Source organism: Urocampus carinirostris, chromosome 11, assembly GCF_059441175.1.
Source record: "Urocampus carinirostris isolate Australia breed hairy pipefish chromosome 11, RoL_Ucar_1.0, whole genome shotgun sequence".
Lineage (NCBI taxonomy): Eukaryota > Metazoa > Chordata > Actinopteri > Syngnathiformes > Syngnathidae > Urocampus > Urocampus carinirostris.
The window spans coordinates 14712544-14728417 of NC_142359.1; the positions used below are offsets into that span (position 1 = coordinate 14712544).

Below are 15874 nucleotides of genomic sequence, written 5' to 3' on the forward strand. Positions count from 1 at the left end.
ATGATTGCTGGGATGGGCTCCAGCACCCCCGCGACCCTACTGAGGATAAGCGGTGCAGCTAATGAGATGAGATGAGATGTTCCAGAGGAATATTATAATTTAAAATAAGAAAATTATCTTAAAAAGCACAATGGCCAATGTTGCCCAATCTCAAGCAGGCTCATCACGACAGGCCTCAGTGCGTCACCGTTCAACATCACAGTCATTTAGGCCTTTGCATAAACCTTAGAACACAGTGACGAAGAAACTGAGGACTTTTATGCCCAATGATAAGACATCATAGACAAAGCACCAAAGAAAGATATAATCATTCAGCAAGGTGTCAGGAACGCCTACATTGGTGTGAATTCTCATAGAGACTGGAAGAATAATGAAGCACAAAGGCTTCTTGAACTTGCTAACTACAACAACTTGGTCTGGCAAAGGGGCCGGAAGAGAGAAAGACAGAAAAACTGTGCTGAAGAAATGGATTGGTGACTATTTTGCAATTCCCCCCAAAACAGCCAAGAACAGTCAACAGTGGAGAATGCTGTCCAGCGTTGCGTTCTCAGACCTGATCAATGACGTCTTTGATCACTTGGAAAATCATCTGAGTAAAGTCAATTACCCATCTTGGATAAAAATCCAAACATCGTACGATCACTATCAAGTTCATAAAACGGGCTAAAGGTCTAGCTATAACGCCATTTGCCTAATTTGCGAAAGGCCCCCAATTCGAGACCGGTGGAAATATATGTTGGCCTGGACAAGATTGGCGCCACCAGGCTCTACTTGCCCAGGACACACCACAGAAAATGATGCCCCTACCATTGCCTCCCCTCTCCAGTGGCCGTCACTCACCTTTGGCTCCTTTGCCGAGAGTTTTGATGTCTGCGGCAGATTTGCCCCATGTCAGAATGTTTCCCTCCGAATCACCAGTTAAAACATCACCGGTCAGGCTGAACACAAAGCACTGGATAAACTTGGGCTTCTTGTATTTCTAGGAATTAAAGAAAGAAAAAGGAGAGAGACGCTCATATGATAATTTGCATGGACTGGAACGTAACTACCAAATGGTACAGTAAAAGGTAGTAAAATACTGGAGAAAGCCTTTTTTGGTTCGTTGAAACATTTCTTCCCGAGCCGCATTTCAGATTCAGATTCAGATTCAGATCTACTTTATTGTCATTCTAGTACACGTGTATACAGAACGAAATGTCGATGCATCTGACCCCCACAGTTTCCTTGAATGTACAGATATAAATAATGTTGTATTGTATTTTGGCTACGTATAGTATTTTACCATAGTGCCGATAGTGGAAGAAGAGTAGCTAACCAGATGTGCAAAATGGGCAGTCAGGTTAACAAGTCAGGTACACAGTAACATTAACACTGTAACAATAACGCTGTAATTACAATAGTGCAGAGAGCAATGTGCAAGGAGTGGCAAGCTATAAAAAAAACTGCCAGTAGTGCAAAAAGTCAGATTAGCAGCCGTTTAGATTTAAGTTAACTATATGTTAGATTGACCATTTAACAGTCTAATGGCCAGGGGGGCTAGACTATTGCGGAGCCTGGTGGTCCTGCACCGCACACTGCAGTACCTCTTCCCAGAGGCTAGCAGAGTGAACAGTCCATGATGGGGGTGAGAGGGGTCCCCGGTAATGTTTTTAGCATGGGATAGGCAGCGCTTCTGGCCAATGTCCTGAATGGAGGGAAGTGTAGTCCCGATTATTTTCTCTGCTGTCCTCGTTATCCTCCTCACACTACCCCAGTCGGTAGCGCTGCAGCCTCCACACCACACAGAGATACAGCTGGTCAGGATACTCTCTATGGTGCCCCTGTAGAATGTAATGAGGGAGGGTGGGGGCAGGTGGGCTCTCCTCATCCTCCGCAGGAAGTACAGGCGCTGCTGTGCCCTCTTAACCAGTGATGCAGTGTTCACGGACCAGGTGAGTTTGTTTGTAATGTGCACCCCTAGGAACTTGATACTGCTGACAACCTCCACAGCCTTGTTGTTGATGCAAAGTGGGGCATGGTTGGGCTGGTTTTTCCTAAAGTCGACAATGATCTCTTTAGTTTTGTCGACATTCAGGACCAGGCTGTTGTCCCTGCACCAGCCCACCAACTGCTCCACCTCCTCTCTGTAGGCCAGGTCGTTGTCATCCCTGATGAGGCCCACCACTGTTGTGTCGTCAGCATACTTCACGATGTGGTTTGTGGCGGACCTAGGGACGCAGTCGTGTGTCATCAAGGTGAACAGCAAGGGGCTTAGGACGCAGCCTTGGGGGGAGCCCGTGCTGAGGTAGATGACATCTGAACTGTTCTGACCTATCCGCACTGATTGGGGTCTGTCACAGAGGAAGTCCAGCAGCCAGTTCCGCAGGGGGGTGTTGAAACCCAGGAGTCTCATTTTGTCTACCAGATGTTGTGGGATGATGGTGTTGAATGCTGAACTGAAGTCCAGGAACAGCATCCGCACATGGGTGTTCTTCTCCTCTAGATGTGTCAATCAATTTTATTTCAGCAAAGTGCTGTACAGTGATACCTCTACATACGAGATTAATTTGTTCCCGGATTGCGCTCATGTTTTGAATTGCTCGTGCAATGAGTAAATTTTTCCGATACGAAATACTTGAAAACTAGATAATACGTTCCTGGCCTCCCAAAAGCATTACATAGCTATAGAGCATATCTCTCTGGATCACTAAAACACACGCAAAGAGGAATTGATCATCAAAAAATACAATAATAAGACAAATAAGATTATATTAATGGCGGGGGACAAAAGCGATGATAAGCATGGACCTTGGAAGAAGTCGCCGATTGCTAGCATAATAAAGGTGCATGTGTGTTGCGGGAGGAGAGACTGTTGATGACACGTAGGCTCATTGTACCCTTAAAATTAAAGTTACTGAAACTTTAAATTAAGGTACACGCAACATATTTTACATCTTTTTTCACAATCTCATTTTAATTAAGTAAAGCGCTGCATACTCTATTGTATGCCAGTTCTCTTGAATTTCTGAAACCTGCCATGGCTGGCCATAAAATCGATTCCAGTTGTACCTGACAATTAATCCCCCTCTGTTGACGCTGCCTCGAGTTGTAGGTCCTTATAGATCAGGGGTCGGAAACCTATGTCTCGCGAGCCATATGTGGCTCTTCTAATGAGTACGTATAGCTCGGAAATAGAACATGAAACATTGTTTCATGATGACAGTGTCACACGAGCAAAAGCTGAGACAATACAGATGTAGCTCAGGTTTGGTCCAGTATATAGGACACAATTTAAACTACAGTTTACGGTCAAGGTGTCACACCAATTAACTGTTTCTCTGTAAATCTGCAAATAATTATATGGAAGCTTATTAAACAATCTATGTTCATTGTTGAGACACTTCATGATGAAAAGCCACAAAACACACTATAACCCAAAACATCTAGCAAAGAACCTGGAGCAATTCGATTGGGTTAACGGTAGGAATGGGCATAGCTATACACAGGGCACGTGCACTCTTTCTCCTTTGCCCAGCGCATCTGCAATGAAGGTAAATATGTTGGTATCCTCCTTTGCAGTACTTTGTGACAGTTTTACAAAAGAACTTTGCTTGCACCTTTTTTGAAACCATTAATTAGGAAAAAAACAACTGGCAAAACGAGTTTCAACACTCTTAAGTAACTGCGTTAGAGGGTGAATTTAAGCTCTGGAATTATTATTATTATTAATATTGTTTATTATGATTTCATGGAAGTTTTCAAATCATCAAACGTCAAACAGTGAAAAAAGTGCGCTGAAGAATTAGCTTTAGTCTGAAGAGCGGTTTTGTCGAATTTTGTTTTAAAATATGTAGTGGCTCTCTCCCAAAAAATAAAATTAGTTTTGCTTTTATGGCTCTTTGGGTCAAAAAGGTTCCTGACCCCTGTTGTAGATGGACAGCGCCTTCTAGGGGTTGCTGCTCTCTGCCGCTAGCCCCTTTCCGAGCATCCACAACAACAGAAGTCTCTCTATATTGTCATGAACATTGGTTCCTAATTTGAAAAGAATAGTCATGCCCCTGGTCGGTGTTATTGCTTGGACAGCATGTTTCTGTTTCAATATCAAACAAATCGAAGATCATGACCGATCATAATGCTTTGCTAGGTCACCTACTCCACGCTCGTGCTTGTCTATTGTTTCTGGCTTCATTTACATACACATCTTCTCCGCCCCCCGCCCTGAAATTGCAATAACATTTCCTTTTATACAACTCATGGCTAGGGACACATAAACACACAAAGGAGATGTTATGCAATAAAAAACAAAACAGAGCGCGGGATCAATTGGCGGGAAACGCTAACTGGAACATGCTGAATCTGGCGTAGAGCGGGCTCTTTTAGTAGCGTCTGGACATTCTCCTAACTTGAATTTTCCTTCGCGTCGGGAAAGATTTTTGCCCAAAAGACATCTCGCATCTCAAATTCCTTGTATGTCGAACAACTCGTCTGTAGAGGTATCACTGTATTCGAACATCCATTATGCAAGACATTGAATGTTTTGATAAGGAGCAAAACAGCTAAATAGGACGTGACGTGTACTCGGATGGAGAGAGTCTTACCCCAAAGATGCCTTGCTTTTTGGTGAACTGCCCCATGCTAAGAGTCCAGAAGTAGACGTGCGATTTCCCGCAGGTGATGATGTTTCCGCTGTCGCTGGGGTGGAAGTCCACAGCCAGCACAGTCTCGTTGGTGGTCTGAAAAAAGGTGCTGAAATAGTACACATTGTCCAAACAATCCCCGATTTTAGCTAACCTGCATTGGCTCACTGTTAGCTTAAGATGGGATTTTAAGGTTCTGTTGGTAGTATACAAAATCGTGCATGGCCCTGCTCCCTTATATCTTTCAGATTTAATCTCCACCTATGTTCCGGTTCGGAGCCTCTGCTCTGAAAATGCTGGTCTACTAGAGATCCCAAGAGCCAAGAAGAGATCCGCAGGTTCGAGAGCATTCTTTATTTGAGCCCTGGTGCTTTGGAATGCTAGGCCACTGAGATTCCATTTGCAACTTCAGTGGAACTGTTTAAATCTAGGCTTAAAACACACTTCTATTCTATAGCATATGAATAACCTATATTTTATGTTGACAACATCTGTGTATTATTTGTTATTGCAACATCTGTTGCAACGTGGTCATCCTGGAAGGGGGATAACTTGATGTGCGGTCCCTTCTCAAGGTTTCTTCATTGTCCTTATCATGAGGTTTTTGAATTTTTCCTTGCCCTCATGTAGGTTTTAGATCAGGGGATAGTGTCATAATAGTCTGTAGTTTGCAATAGTTTGTGGTCCGTGCAGCCCTTTGAGACTCCTTGTGATTAATGGCGTCACAAATAAACATAACTTAACTTGACTTGACTAGTTGACAGACTGAGCACAAATGTCCGACCTTACCCAAAGCCAATCTCTGGTGGCCCAAAAGTAAATTGAGTTTGAGACAAACGAAATAAAAACATTTTTCCGTCACATATATTTTTATAATGTTATTTAAACATCTAAATGAATATGTATCATTTATTTATTTATATTTACCTTTGGTGTGACGAACTGGTATTGAATTGTCTTTTTTGTGATTGAAATTATTGTTGTGAAACATTGTATGCAACGAGCTTGGACATGGTACTCCAATGCAAACATGTAATAAAGACTTTAAAGAGGAAAAAAACTACAAGAATATCAAGATAAAAGACAAAATGTGTTATTTCATTATATATATCATTATGTCAATGGTATTGGTCTGATAAAAATATATGTATATTCATTTATAAATTGATCAAATAGTCTGGTCTGTGCAGCCCTTAGAGACTTCTTGTGATAAAGGGCTATACAGATAAACATACCTTGAATTGACTGGACCCTTGATTTAGAACAAGGCTGGAACTAAAATTGTCAAAATAATTTTCACGTAAACGTAAAATAAAGCTTTTAAACTGTCAAGTATGAGCTTGAAAAAAGAAAAATAGAAGATTGAGAGATAATATGCGGGCACAAAAAGCTCCATTCATGCAAGCTGTTATTCAGCCTTACCTTAACCTCTGCTTGCTTGCTCCCCCGGGCGCAGTCCCACACGGACAACATGTGCTCGTTGGAATCATCAATCACGCACAGGAAGACACCGGAGTCCTGAAAACAAATGGTGGTTTCCCAAAATATGAAGCATTGCGGTGGGTAAGAAAGGGAGGTAAGAACGGGACTAAAAAATATCGACTCAAGACGTACACATCACGGAAACATCAGTCTGAAAGAAGATACCCGAAAAACGATAAAGCTGGGATAACTCAACCAAAAGTGCTGTGCTATAACTGTTAAAATGAACACATTGTTAATACATTAAATGCCAAACATGTTATTTGTTAATTAAGGTTTTGTGCTTAATAAAGATCCCCATCTGTGATTATATTATGTAGAGTATGTCACGGTTGCTCATTGCCCTCACCTGGCCCAGCCCATTTGGCGCCAGCTGCGGCTCGTTGCCTGATTGGCTTCCCTCCTTTTTAAGCTCAGTGCTCTCACTCACCTCTTGTTAGTCCGTCAATGAACCTCTGCACCTGCAAGACGTGTGTTTTGACTCTGTCCGGTATTCTGCTTGTGTATCCTGTCCGGTATCGATCCCGTCTATCTCGTCCTGTCTGATATCTTGCTGCAGCCTCCGGTATCCGGTATCGATTCCGTCTGTCTCATCCTGTCCGATATCTTGGGCCAGTCTCCAGTATACGGTATCAATCCATCTGCCTCGTCCTGTTTGATATCTGACTCCAGTCTCCAGTGTCTGGTATCGGTCCCATCTGTCTCGTCCTGTCTGATATCTTGCTGCAGTCTCTGGTATTGATTCCGCCTGTCTCATCCTGTCCGATATCTTGCGCCAGTCTCCAGTATCAGGTATCGATCCCGTCTGTCTCGTCCTGTCTGATATCTGACTCCAGTCTCCGGCATCGATCCCGTCTGTCTTGTCCTGTCTGATATCCGACTCCAGTTTCCAGTATCTGGTATCGACCCTGTCTGTCCCGTTCTGTCCGGTATCGACCCCGTCTGTCCGGTACCTGTTTGTGTATCTGGTATCGATCTCGTCAGCCTCTGGCTTCCTGTTTTTCCATGCCGGACTTCTGTCTTACTTCTTCCGCCCAGCGATCGCCGAATCACTGGCGTGTGTGTTCACGCGCATGACTGCCACATTCCCGTAAAATAAAGCTTGTGGGAAAACGTTACGCATCTGGGTCCTCCTCCTGTTCTGGTTCTGACAGAGTAGGCTATCAAAGGAAGGTGAATGACAAATTATAATACTACTACAGCAAGTTAAATATTTTAAATTGACATTCTTTCATTGATTGGTTAAGCTGGAAGTCTGGATCCGGCTCCCAAGCCAAATTGAGTTATACATGCCCGGTAAACACCTTTTCATCTATTTTTTTCTTATGTGGCTAATTAAGTTCTTAGGGGGTCTGCTTCAATGTGTATGCGGTAATCTGGAACTCTATAGTTACTTCCAGAGTAACGTGCTAATTTTAAGTATCAGTAATCTGAGGTGGTAACTTAATTACTTTTTAAATAAAGTAACTACCGAGTAACTGTAATTAATTCCTTTTTTTTACTGTACCGCGTCCAAAACGGCGTGTAAGTACGTACTCACCGATGTGGAAAAGGCAAGCGAGCCCACTCCTCTCTGGAAAGTTCCCAGGCCCACCTGCTGCAGGGTGACTAAGGTGGCTGAATCCCAAATATGGACGCAAGGCTGGGAGGGCTGCCAAAACACACACAAGTCATTAATGGATGACAAGGAATATTTCAGATATGAAATAATCAGAGTTGTATTTGTTTCTTTATACAAATGGTCCCCCAAATGACTTCAAATTGTATTTGTTGTTCAAAAAAAACTTGGAAGGGACGCTAATTAATATTCGACCAGCCGATGTCACTGAATTGTGGAGCGCAATCAAAAACAAGTACCACGAAGCGCAGGTAAGAATACAAACTACAGAGATTCAAAGCGACAAAACCATACAATTTTTTGCACACCCTTTCACAAGTTTTTTGGGGGTTCCCCTAGCAGCAAGATGGCGGACAATCATGTCAGCTCCCTCGAGGTGAGCCTCATGTTGTGTAAAATAAATACAAATTTTTTGACCTATGAATAGTTAAAAAATACATGTTCAAATGATAGTTCATTTATTTTTGCTTATAATTTAAATTCATTTTTTTAATGAATTACTTTTTTTACCACTATGAGGTGCTAAATAATACAATATATCCCTTTAAATCAGTGGGCCGCCTCCACATTTGGTAGAGCCCCATGAACAATCCCAGGAAGCATTTTGACGCACATATTTTTGTACCTAACAAAGAAAGAAAAGTCTGGGTGGGATTTGAAGAGGGGTCAGAGCAGTCAGAGCTCTGACTTCTTACCATTGGACGACCAGTGATATAGATTACATATGAAAAGTCATTCGGTTTTATCTCATGATCACACTATCTTCAGTCAAAGTACCAGAGACCACAGATATCTGCAGTCTTTAGTCCAGTGCGACTTGTAAACCATTTTGTTTTGTTGAATAAATAGAATGAGTGATTATATAAAACTGTAAATTGCTCAAAGAGAATTTCTTCCCTACGGCCATCACCACCCTAAACAAGCACGCAAAACTGTGAAAATATATTTATTGTGACCTATTTTTGAGTTTTTGCACTACTACTCATTGCAATTTTGTTATAATGCACTAGTATTTCACCTTTAGGTTAGTCTTCAAGCACTGCTTTGTATTTGTATTTTACCTTGTTAACCTGACATGTCACGGTTGCCATGGCGCCCAATTGCCCCCACCCGTGTGGCGCCAGCTGCGGCTCATTCACAGATTGGCTTTCCGTTTTTTTAAGCTCAGTGCTCTCACTCTCCCTTTGTCAGTCCGTCAATGAACCTCTGCCCTGCAAGACGTGGGTTCTGACTTGGTCCTGTTTTCCTATTGTTCCAGTTTATTTTTGTCCTGTTTAATATCGGTTTCCAGTTTCGTTCCCGTCTATTTTTGTCCTGTTTATTATTCTCTCCAGTTTTCGTTCCCGTCTTGTTTGTCCTGTTTATTTTTGATATCCTGTTTCATTATCGATCCTGTCTGTCTGTCCTGTCCGGTATCGACCCCATTTGTCCGATATCAACTCGGGCAATTGGAATCAATCTCGTCGGTCTCTGGCTTCCTGTCTTTCCTCACCAGACCCCTGTCTAACGTGCATGACTCCCCATTTCCCGTAAAATAAAAGGCTTGTGTGAGAATGTCACGCGTTTGGGTTCTGATCCTGTTCTGGTTCATGACATGACAGTTTTTCTCTTATTATTCTCATTAAAGTCTTAATTACATGTTTAACTTGAAGTACCATGTCTAATCCCGTTCTATGTATCACAATGACATTAAAGATAATCCAACTCAATTCAATATTTCTCCTTTATAGTATTTTTCCTCATTTTTAATCACTATTTGTTAAGTTTGAAATCAAAAGAATCCACAGAAGCATTTTGTTTTTGTTTGCCAGTCGACCACGGCAACAAATAAACAGCTAAAACCTTTGTTGGGAGAGGTTAGCACCTTGCCGTCTTTATCCACACCCGAAGTTTGGCCGGATGCCACTCGCACTTTGTCAGGGTGCACCGCCAGACTGCGAGAGAAAACCACAAGCATTCTCAGAGATTGTTTCCGCGTTGCCATACAAAATAGATCGCCAAAAGTTGCCGCGGGCTTCCAACCATCGAACGCAGTCCGTGTGTTTGCGGTAGTGACGCTGGCTGCGCTCCTTGATATGATATAGGACCACCACGCAGGCGATGAAGTAGAGCGCCTCCCCGTTGGGAAGGAAGTACAGGTTGGCACGGCAGTCTCGCCCCCGGTAGCCGTAGCTGTCGTCCCTGAGTCAAGGTCCCAAACACCTTCAACCGATTCCGCGGCAGCCTCACGGTTTTAAAGGATACACCCAGTCCAGCTCCAGTTTCTCTGAAGGCGGCTCCATCTTCAGTTCGTCGTAATTTGGCATATTGGAGGGGACGTACATCGTGATTGGACGGCCCCGGATGAACATTTTGATGGATTGACCTAAGGGAAAAAAAGAACAGCGACACATACAAAGTTAACTGATATCCGACATAGATTTTAGATCTGGATTTGCCATTTAACCATTTGGCGCAACAGATAAATTGTAGTCTGGATGGTTTAAATGTTGTCCACCTACCTTGATTAGAAGTTGCTCGTCTGGAACCAGGGGAGCCTGGGAATAGAACATAAAATACATAAACATACATAAAAACACATAAAAATGTAAAAAAACAGTATCCAGAAACTGGATTTTTCTTAGAGGTGCAGCAACTACAGATATCGACCGCAAATGGATTATAATTTTACATGGACTGGAAATATTTAATTAATGTCCTAAATGACATGGGAAAAAACACTTATTTTCAATTTTCAACAACAATTATTCTCTGGAAAGGGATTTTTGGAAGATTGTTATTTGGAGTTGTATATATTTTATACTGACAGGTGTAGTAAACAATAACTCTTGTTATAACATTGAAATGTGTCACTGCATATATAGTCATGACTATGTGAGTTTTCCAGTTTTATCCATTTGATTATTTTAATTATCATATCCATATTTATGTATCTATTTATTTACCCTGGTCATATCCATCGAGAGGGGTGATAGACAGCAAGGCAAACATATACACAAAAACAAAGAAAAGAAACAAAGTAGCAAAAAACATAAAACATTTGACTATGGCCAACCCAAATGCCCAAACAAGTTAAGTACCTCGGCACCCAAGTCAGTCATGCTTTCGTCCCACCAGATGAAACAGGACACAAGAAAGCGGCCATGTCACTCGGGTCAGGGTGACACAAAACACTTCTGTTTAACAGAAGGGCCCGACAGCTTTCACTGGTTTACCCCTGCCGCATCATACGGGTGCCCTGCCCATCCCTTAGAACGCGTTTAAACATCCCACTATCCTTTTACAACACCTCTCCACTCATTCCTATCACCAACTAGAGATCTAGCTTCCACTAGATTTAGACCTTTTTCCTGCAGTGCACTCATAACAGACCTACAAATACCTGGGTGTGCAGCTGGACAACAAACTGGACTGGACTGCCAACACAGAAGCTCTATGTAGGAAATGCCAAAGCTGACTTTACTTCCTCAGAAGGCTGGCCTCCTTCAAAATCTGCAAAAAGCTCCTGAAAATTTTCTATGAGACAGTTGTGGCGAGCGCCCTCTTCTATGCGGCAGCGTGTTGGGGAGGCAGCGTCATGAAGAAGGATGCCTCTCGTCTCAATAAACTGGCAAGGAAAGCGAGCTCTGTTGTGGGCACAGAGCTGGACAGCCTGACAACAGTAGCTGAGAGACGGGCACTGGAAAAGCTGCGGTCAATCATGGACAATCCATCGCATCCACTACACAGCATTATCTCCAGACAGAAGAGCAGTTTCAGCGACAGACTGCTGTCACTGTCTTGTACCACGGACAGACTGAAGAGATCTTTTCTTCCTCATGCCATGAGGCTCTTTAACTCTACCCGGCAGAGTAAAAGCCCACATTAAATCACACCCCCTACATTGCATATTACCGAATGTTATTGCAATATGTATTCTGTGTAGCACTAATTAGATATTCTATATAACACGCTACAGTGGGCATTTGCACGTCACATTGGGTATTTGTATATTGTATTCTCTTTGCTTTATTATTGTATTGTTCTCAGCTCAGGGATGCTGCTGGAAATGTGAATTTCCCTGCGGGGATGAATAAAGTATCTATCTATCTATCTATAACACCAACCATCCACGTCAATTTACTTCTGCTCTGTAGATCCTCTTCATCATTCGTTCCTCCATGTGTCAGAACCAACCGAGTACTCTCTTATCCAGGCGCTTGCTCAGTTCCACTACTACTCCAGTTCTGTCTCTCACAATTTCATTTCCTAATCTATCCAATCTTGTCACTCCTAACATACTCCTTTCCTTCTTAAATCTGCATTCAGGCTCCAAGTCTCTGCACCATACAACACAGTCGGCACAATCACACTCCAGTACAGTCCCCTCTTAACATCCACACTCATACTCTTGTTGCTCATCACTCTCCTCAGAGCACCCAAAACCTTGATTCCTTGATTCACTCTGTGCAATACCTCGCACTCCATTCCACCAACTCCAGCCACAACTCCAGTTCTGTCCGGTATCGACCCCATCTTTCCGGTATCTGCTCGTGTATCTGGTATCGATCCTGTCTGTCCCGTCCTGTCCATTATTTCAACAACATCCATATTTAAATTAAGTTAATCATTTAGTGGTAATTAATGCACCTTCTCCTTGCACTTCTCATTGTATTCATTCATGTACTCACTATAACAGTCCCTACATTGTTTTAAGAAGTGTTCCAATTTACTTTTGGGAGGGAGGCCTCAAGTCTTATCAAGCTACCTGCAGGATTGAGTCTGGGCAAAGGACTGGTCTGAAGCTGGGATTTGGGAAATTTTCCACAGACTGTATGTTTCATTTTTGTCGTGTATAATTAGCCAGCCATTTTGAAAACGCACTTATAGAACCATCACAGCATTATTCTGTACTCACAAGCTCATGCGTCTGTTTTTTTGTTTTGTTTTGAAAGTTTATTGTAATAAAAAACATCAATGGAAATGCTTAACCCCAGCGCTTATTTTATCCATGTCCCACAGCCAAAATGTTAAATAAACATGCGAAGAAAGACAAATTGTGCTTTCTTCATTATTTAACATTAGTCTCTGGTACTGTGAGTAAAAATAGCCATCACTGACCACGACTCTTTCCTTCTCTCGATCTTCCTTTCCTCATCTCCATTCCCTTTTCTCTCATTGTATCTCTCTTCATTTTAATTCGTTCTTCCCTTCTTTCTCTTTTCCCTTTCTTCCTTTAGTTTTGACCTTTTTTCTCTTTCTTTCTCTGTCGTTATCTCCCTTTATTTCTACAGTTATCCATCTTTCTCGATCTCTATCTTTTTCTTGGTACAAATTCATTTTATACTTTGGTCAACATTACTGGCGAGCCACATATGATTCTTTTTATGACAGAGTCTGAGGGCCAGTAAAAATTTGATCACAGGCCGTAACTGGCCCGCGGGCCGGACCTTGGAGATGCCTGCTTTAATCACAAGGAGTCTCAAAGGGCTGCGCTATTATTATACCATCCCCCGATCTAAAACCTACATGAGGGCAAGGAAAAACCTCAACATGAATGAAATAACAGTTATTTTCTTACTCAATTTTTCAATTAATTGATGAAACCACTAGGTTAATCAAATACTTCCAAGTCGGAATTTTTTTTCCAAGTAATATCAAGTTCAATATTATGATATTAAAAGCACATATTCAAAAGGAAAAGCTTCACATACTCTAAGTCATTATATAAGTACATTTAAAAAATGTATGCATTTGAGGGTTTCCTCCCCCACGCAGGAGCTCTGGTCCTAAAATAAATCTTAACTGTAAGCTCCCATAAAAAGCAACTCCCAACCACAAATGATGGCTGGCTTCGAGAGCTCACAGTTGGAAGTCAACCGTGCATGGGGGTAAAATACTTTGCTCCTCTAAATGTTTTAGCAGTCTTTTTGGACATATTTAATTTTCTTTTTTTAAATCAAAGTCATTTTTTGGCAATATTTTGAACACCTGTGCTTAGATTTGAAGCACACTATTTCAGTTCTGAAGAAACAGGAAAAGAGACAGTGAAAGAAGGAAAGCAAGAGAGAAAGACAGAGTGAGAAAAAGAGAGAAAGAGAGGGAGGGAACGTAAGAATGAGAGAGAAAGTGGGGGAGAGAAAACAAAAGAGAGAGAAAGGAAGCGAAAAGCAAAAGAGAGGAAGAGAAAAAGAGAGAAAGAAAGAGATGGAAAAAGAGATAGAAAGAGAGAGAGAGAAAAAGACAGTATAGAAGTGACAGTATAAAAGTGAGAGAAGCGAAGATGACAGAGAGAGAGAAAGACAGATAAAAAGTAGGAGTGAGGAAAAAAAGAGACCAAGAGAAAAGCAAGAGAGAGAGAGAGAGAGAGAGAGAGAAGGAAAGAGATGGAAAAAGAGAGAGAAAAAGCAAGAGGGAGTCAAAAGTGGGAGAAGTGAAGGAGACAGAAAGAGCGAAAAACACACAGAGAGAAAGTAAGAGCGAGGAAAAAGCGTGTGAGAGAGAGAGAAAGTGAGATTGGGAAGCAGAAAGAGAAAGGTGAGATATAGCAAGACAATCAGGAGAAAAATAGAGAGAGCAAGAGATAGTAAGAAAGCAAGAGAAGGCGAGAGAGAAAGGGAGAATGAGAAAGCCAGCAATAGAGAAAAAGCGAGAGAGGTAAAGAGAGAGAGAAAGTGAGAGAGAAAACAAGAAAAAGCAAAAGAGAGAAAGCAAGAGAGAAAATGCAAGAGAGAGAAAGCAAGAGAGAGAGGCAAATTGTGGGAGAAAAATTGAGAAAAAAAAAAGAGAGAGAGAGAGAAAGTGAGAGTGACTGAGAGAGATAAAGCGACAGAGAGAGAACACGAGAGAAAGAGAGAAGGACAGAGAAAGCGAGAGAAAGAAAGTGAAAGTGAAAGAGAGGGAGATAGAGAGACAGAGAGAGAGAGAGAGGGAGATTTATCCATCCATCCATCAATTTTCTCTACCGCTTATCCTCAATAGGGTCGCGGGGGTGCTGGAGCCCATCCCAGCAGTCTTCGGGTAATGGGCAGGGGACACCTTGAACTGGTGGCCAGCCATTTACAAGGCACACCGGGACAGACACCTCACAGGCTCATTCACTATGGACAATTTGGACCGGCCAATTAACCATGTTTTTGGAATGTGGGAGGAAACCCATGCAAGCGCAGGGAGAACATGCAAACCCTGCACAGAAAGGTAGCTGGATTTCATCCCATGACCTCAGAATGGTGTTGCGGACGGGCCGTGTATATAGATATAGATAATAAAAAAATGAAGGAATAAAAAAGGCCTCACCTGCGCCAGCGACGAGGTCCCTGGCACGGCTGCAGGGGGAAAAAGACAAACAGGATGAACAAAGTGGACGAAGCGGTCGCGAGGCGTTCGAGCGTCGGAGCGAATATCTGACCTTTCCAAACTCTGCGAGTGTGTGAGGAGGGTGGCCGAGGACGCTGCTTTCTTGTCCAGCCGCTTCACCTGCCGTTTCAGGTTGGCCAGTTTCTCGCTGTTTGTCCGAACCCTTCAAAATAAAATACAATTTTGAAAAATCAAATAAAGTGCGGTCTATTAATATATTACACATTAATATTTTCAAGTTAGATAACTTTAATCCAGACAATGTTGAATACCATATTTATTGTGAGGACCCTAGCCTCATTTCTGTTTTCCCTTCATATAGGTTCACTCCCAAAACCTAGCATGAAATTAATTTAATAAAAATTTTAAAAAAGGCATTTCAGGACGAAACAAAATGGAAAAGTCGAAACCACTTTAAAACCTAACTGGAATAGTTTTTAAGGGGGCATTATATTATTTATGTCATGATTAACGATGTGAATCACCTGTGCCCGCTCATTTGGCGCCAATTGCTGCGGGTTCTGATTGGCTCCCGGTCCCTATTTTAACCCAGTCCTGTCAATCCCCTGTTCTCAGTCCGTCTGCGAACCTCTGTTGATACAATGCAAGCCTTTTTTTGACCCTGACTCCCGCTTGTCCCGTTTTTACACGTGTTTTTCCACCTGCCTGTTCCTGATCTCTCTGTTTGTCTCCAGCTACGACCTGTTTTGACCCAGACCATGTCCGCTCTCCCGTCCCGGCTGATGACCCGTTTTTGATCCCGACTACGTCTGCTCTCCCATCCCGGCTTACGATCCATTTCTGACCCGACCCCGTTTTTGCC

General features: G+C 42.4%; 1 protein-coding gene across 2 annotated transcripts in view; it reads right to left on the reverse strand.

Moving 5' to 3' along the window:
* eml3 (EMAP like 3) overlaps positions 1 to 15874 on the reverse strand; it is a 43442-nt gene that overhangs the window by 14993 nt on the left and 12575 nt on the right. For both annotated transcript variants that reach the window (XM_088346632.1, XM_088346633.1), the window contains 10 exons: positions 15104 to 15214; positions 14992 to 15020; positions 10218 to 10253; positions 9961 to 10081; positions 9739 to 9888; positions 9581 to 9650; positions 7639 to 7749; positions 6039 to 6134; positions 4578 to 4712; positions 841 to 979 (listed from right to left, as the gene is read on the reverse strand). In XM_088346632.1, the coding sequence (XP_088202758.1) occupies positions 841 to 979; positions 4578 to 4712; positions 6039 to 6134; positions 7639 to 7749; positions 9581 to 9650; positions 9739 to 9888; positions 9961 to 10081; positions 10218 to 10253; positions 14992 to 15020; positions 15104 to 15214 (998 nt within the window). The remainder of the gene's footprint in view (positions 1 to 840; positions 980 to 4577; positions 4713 to 6038; positions 6135 to 7638; positions 7750 to 9580; positions 9651 to 9738; positions 9889 to 9960; positions 10082 to 10217; positions 10254 to 14991; positions 15021 to 15103; positions 15215 to 15874) is intronic.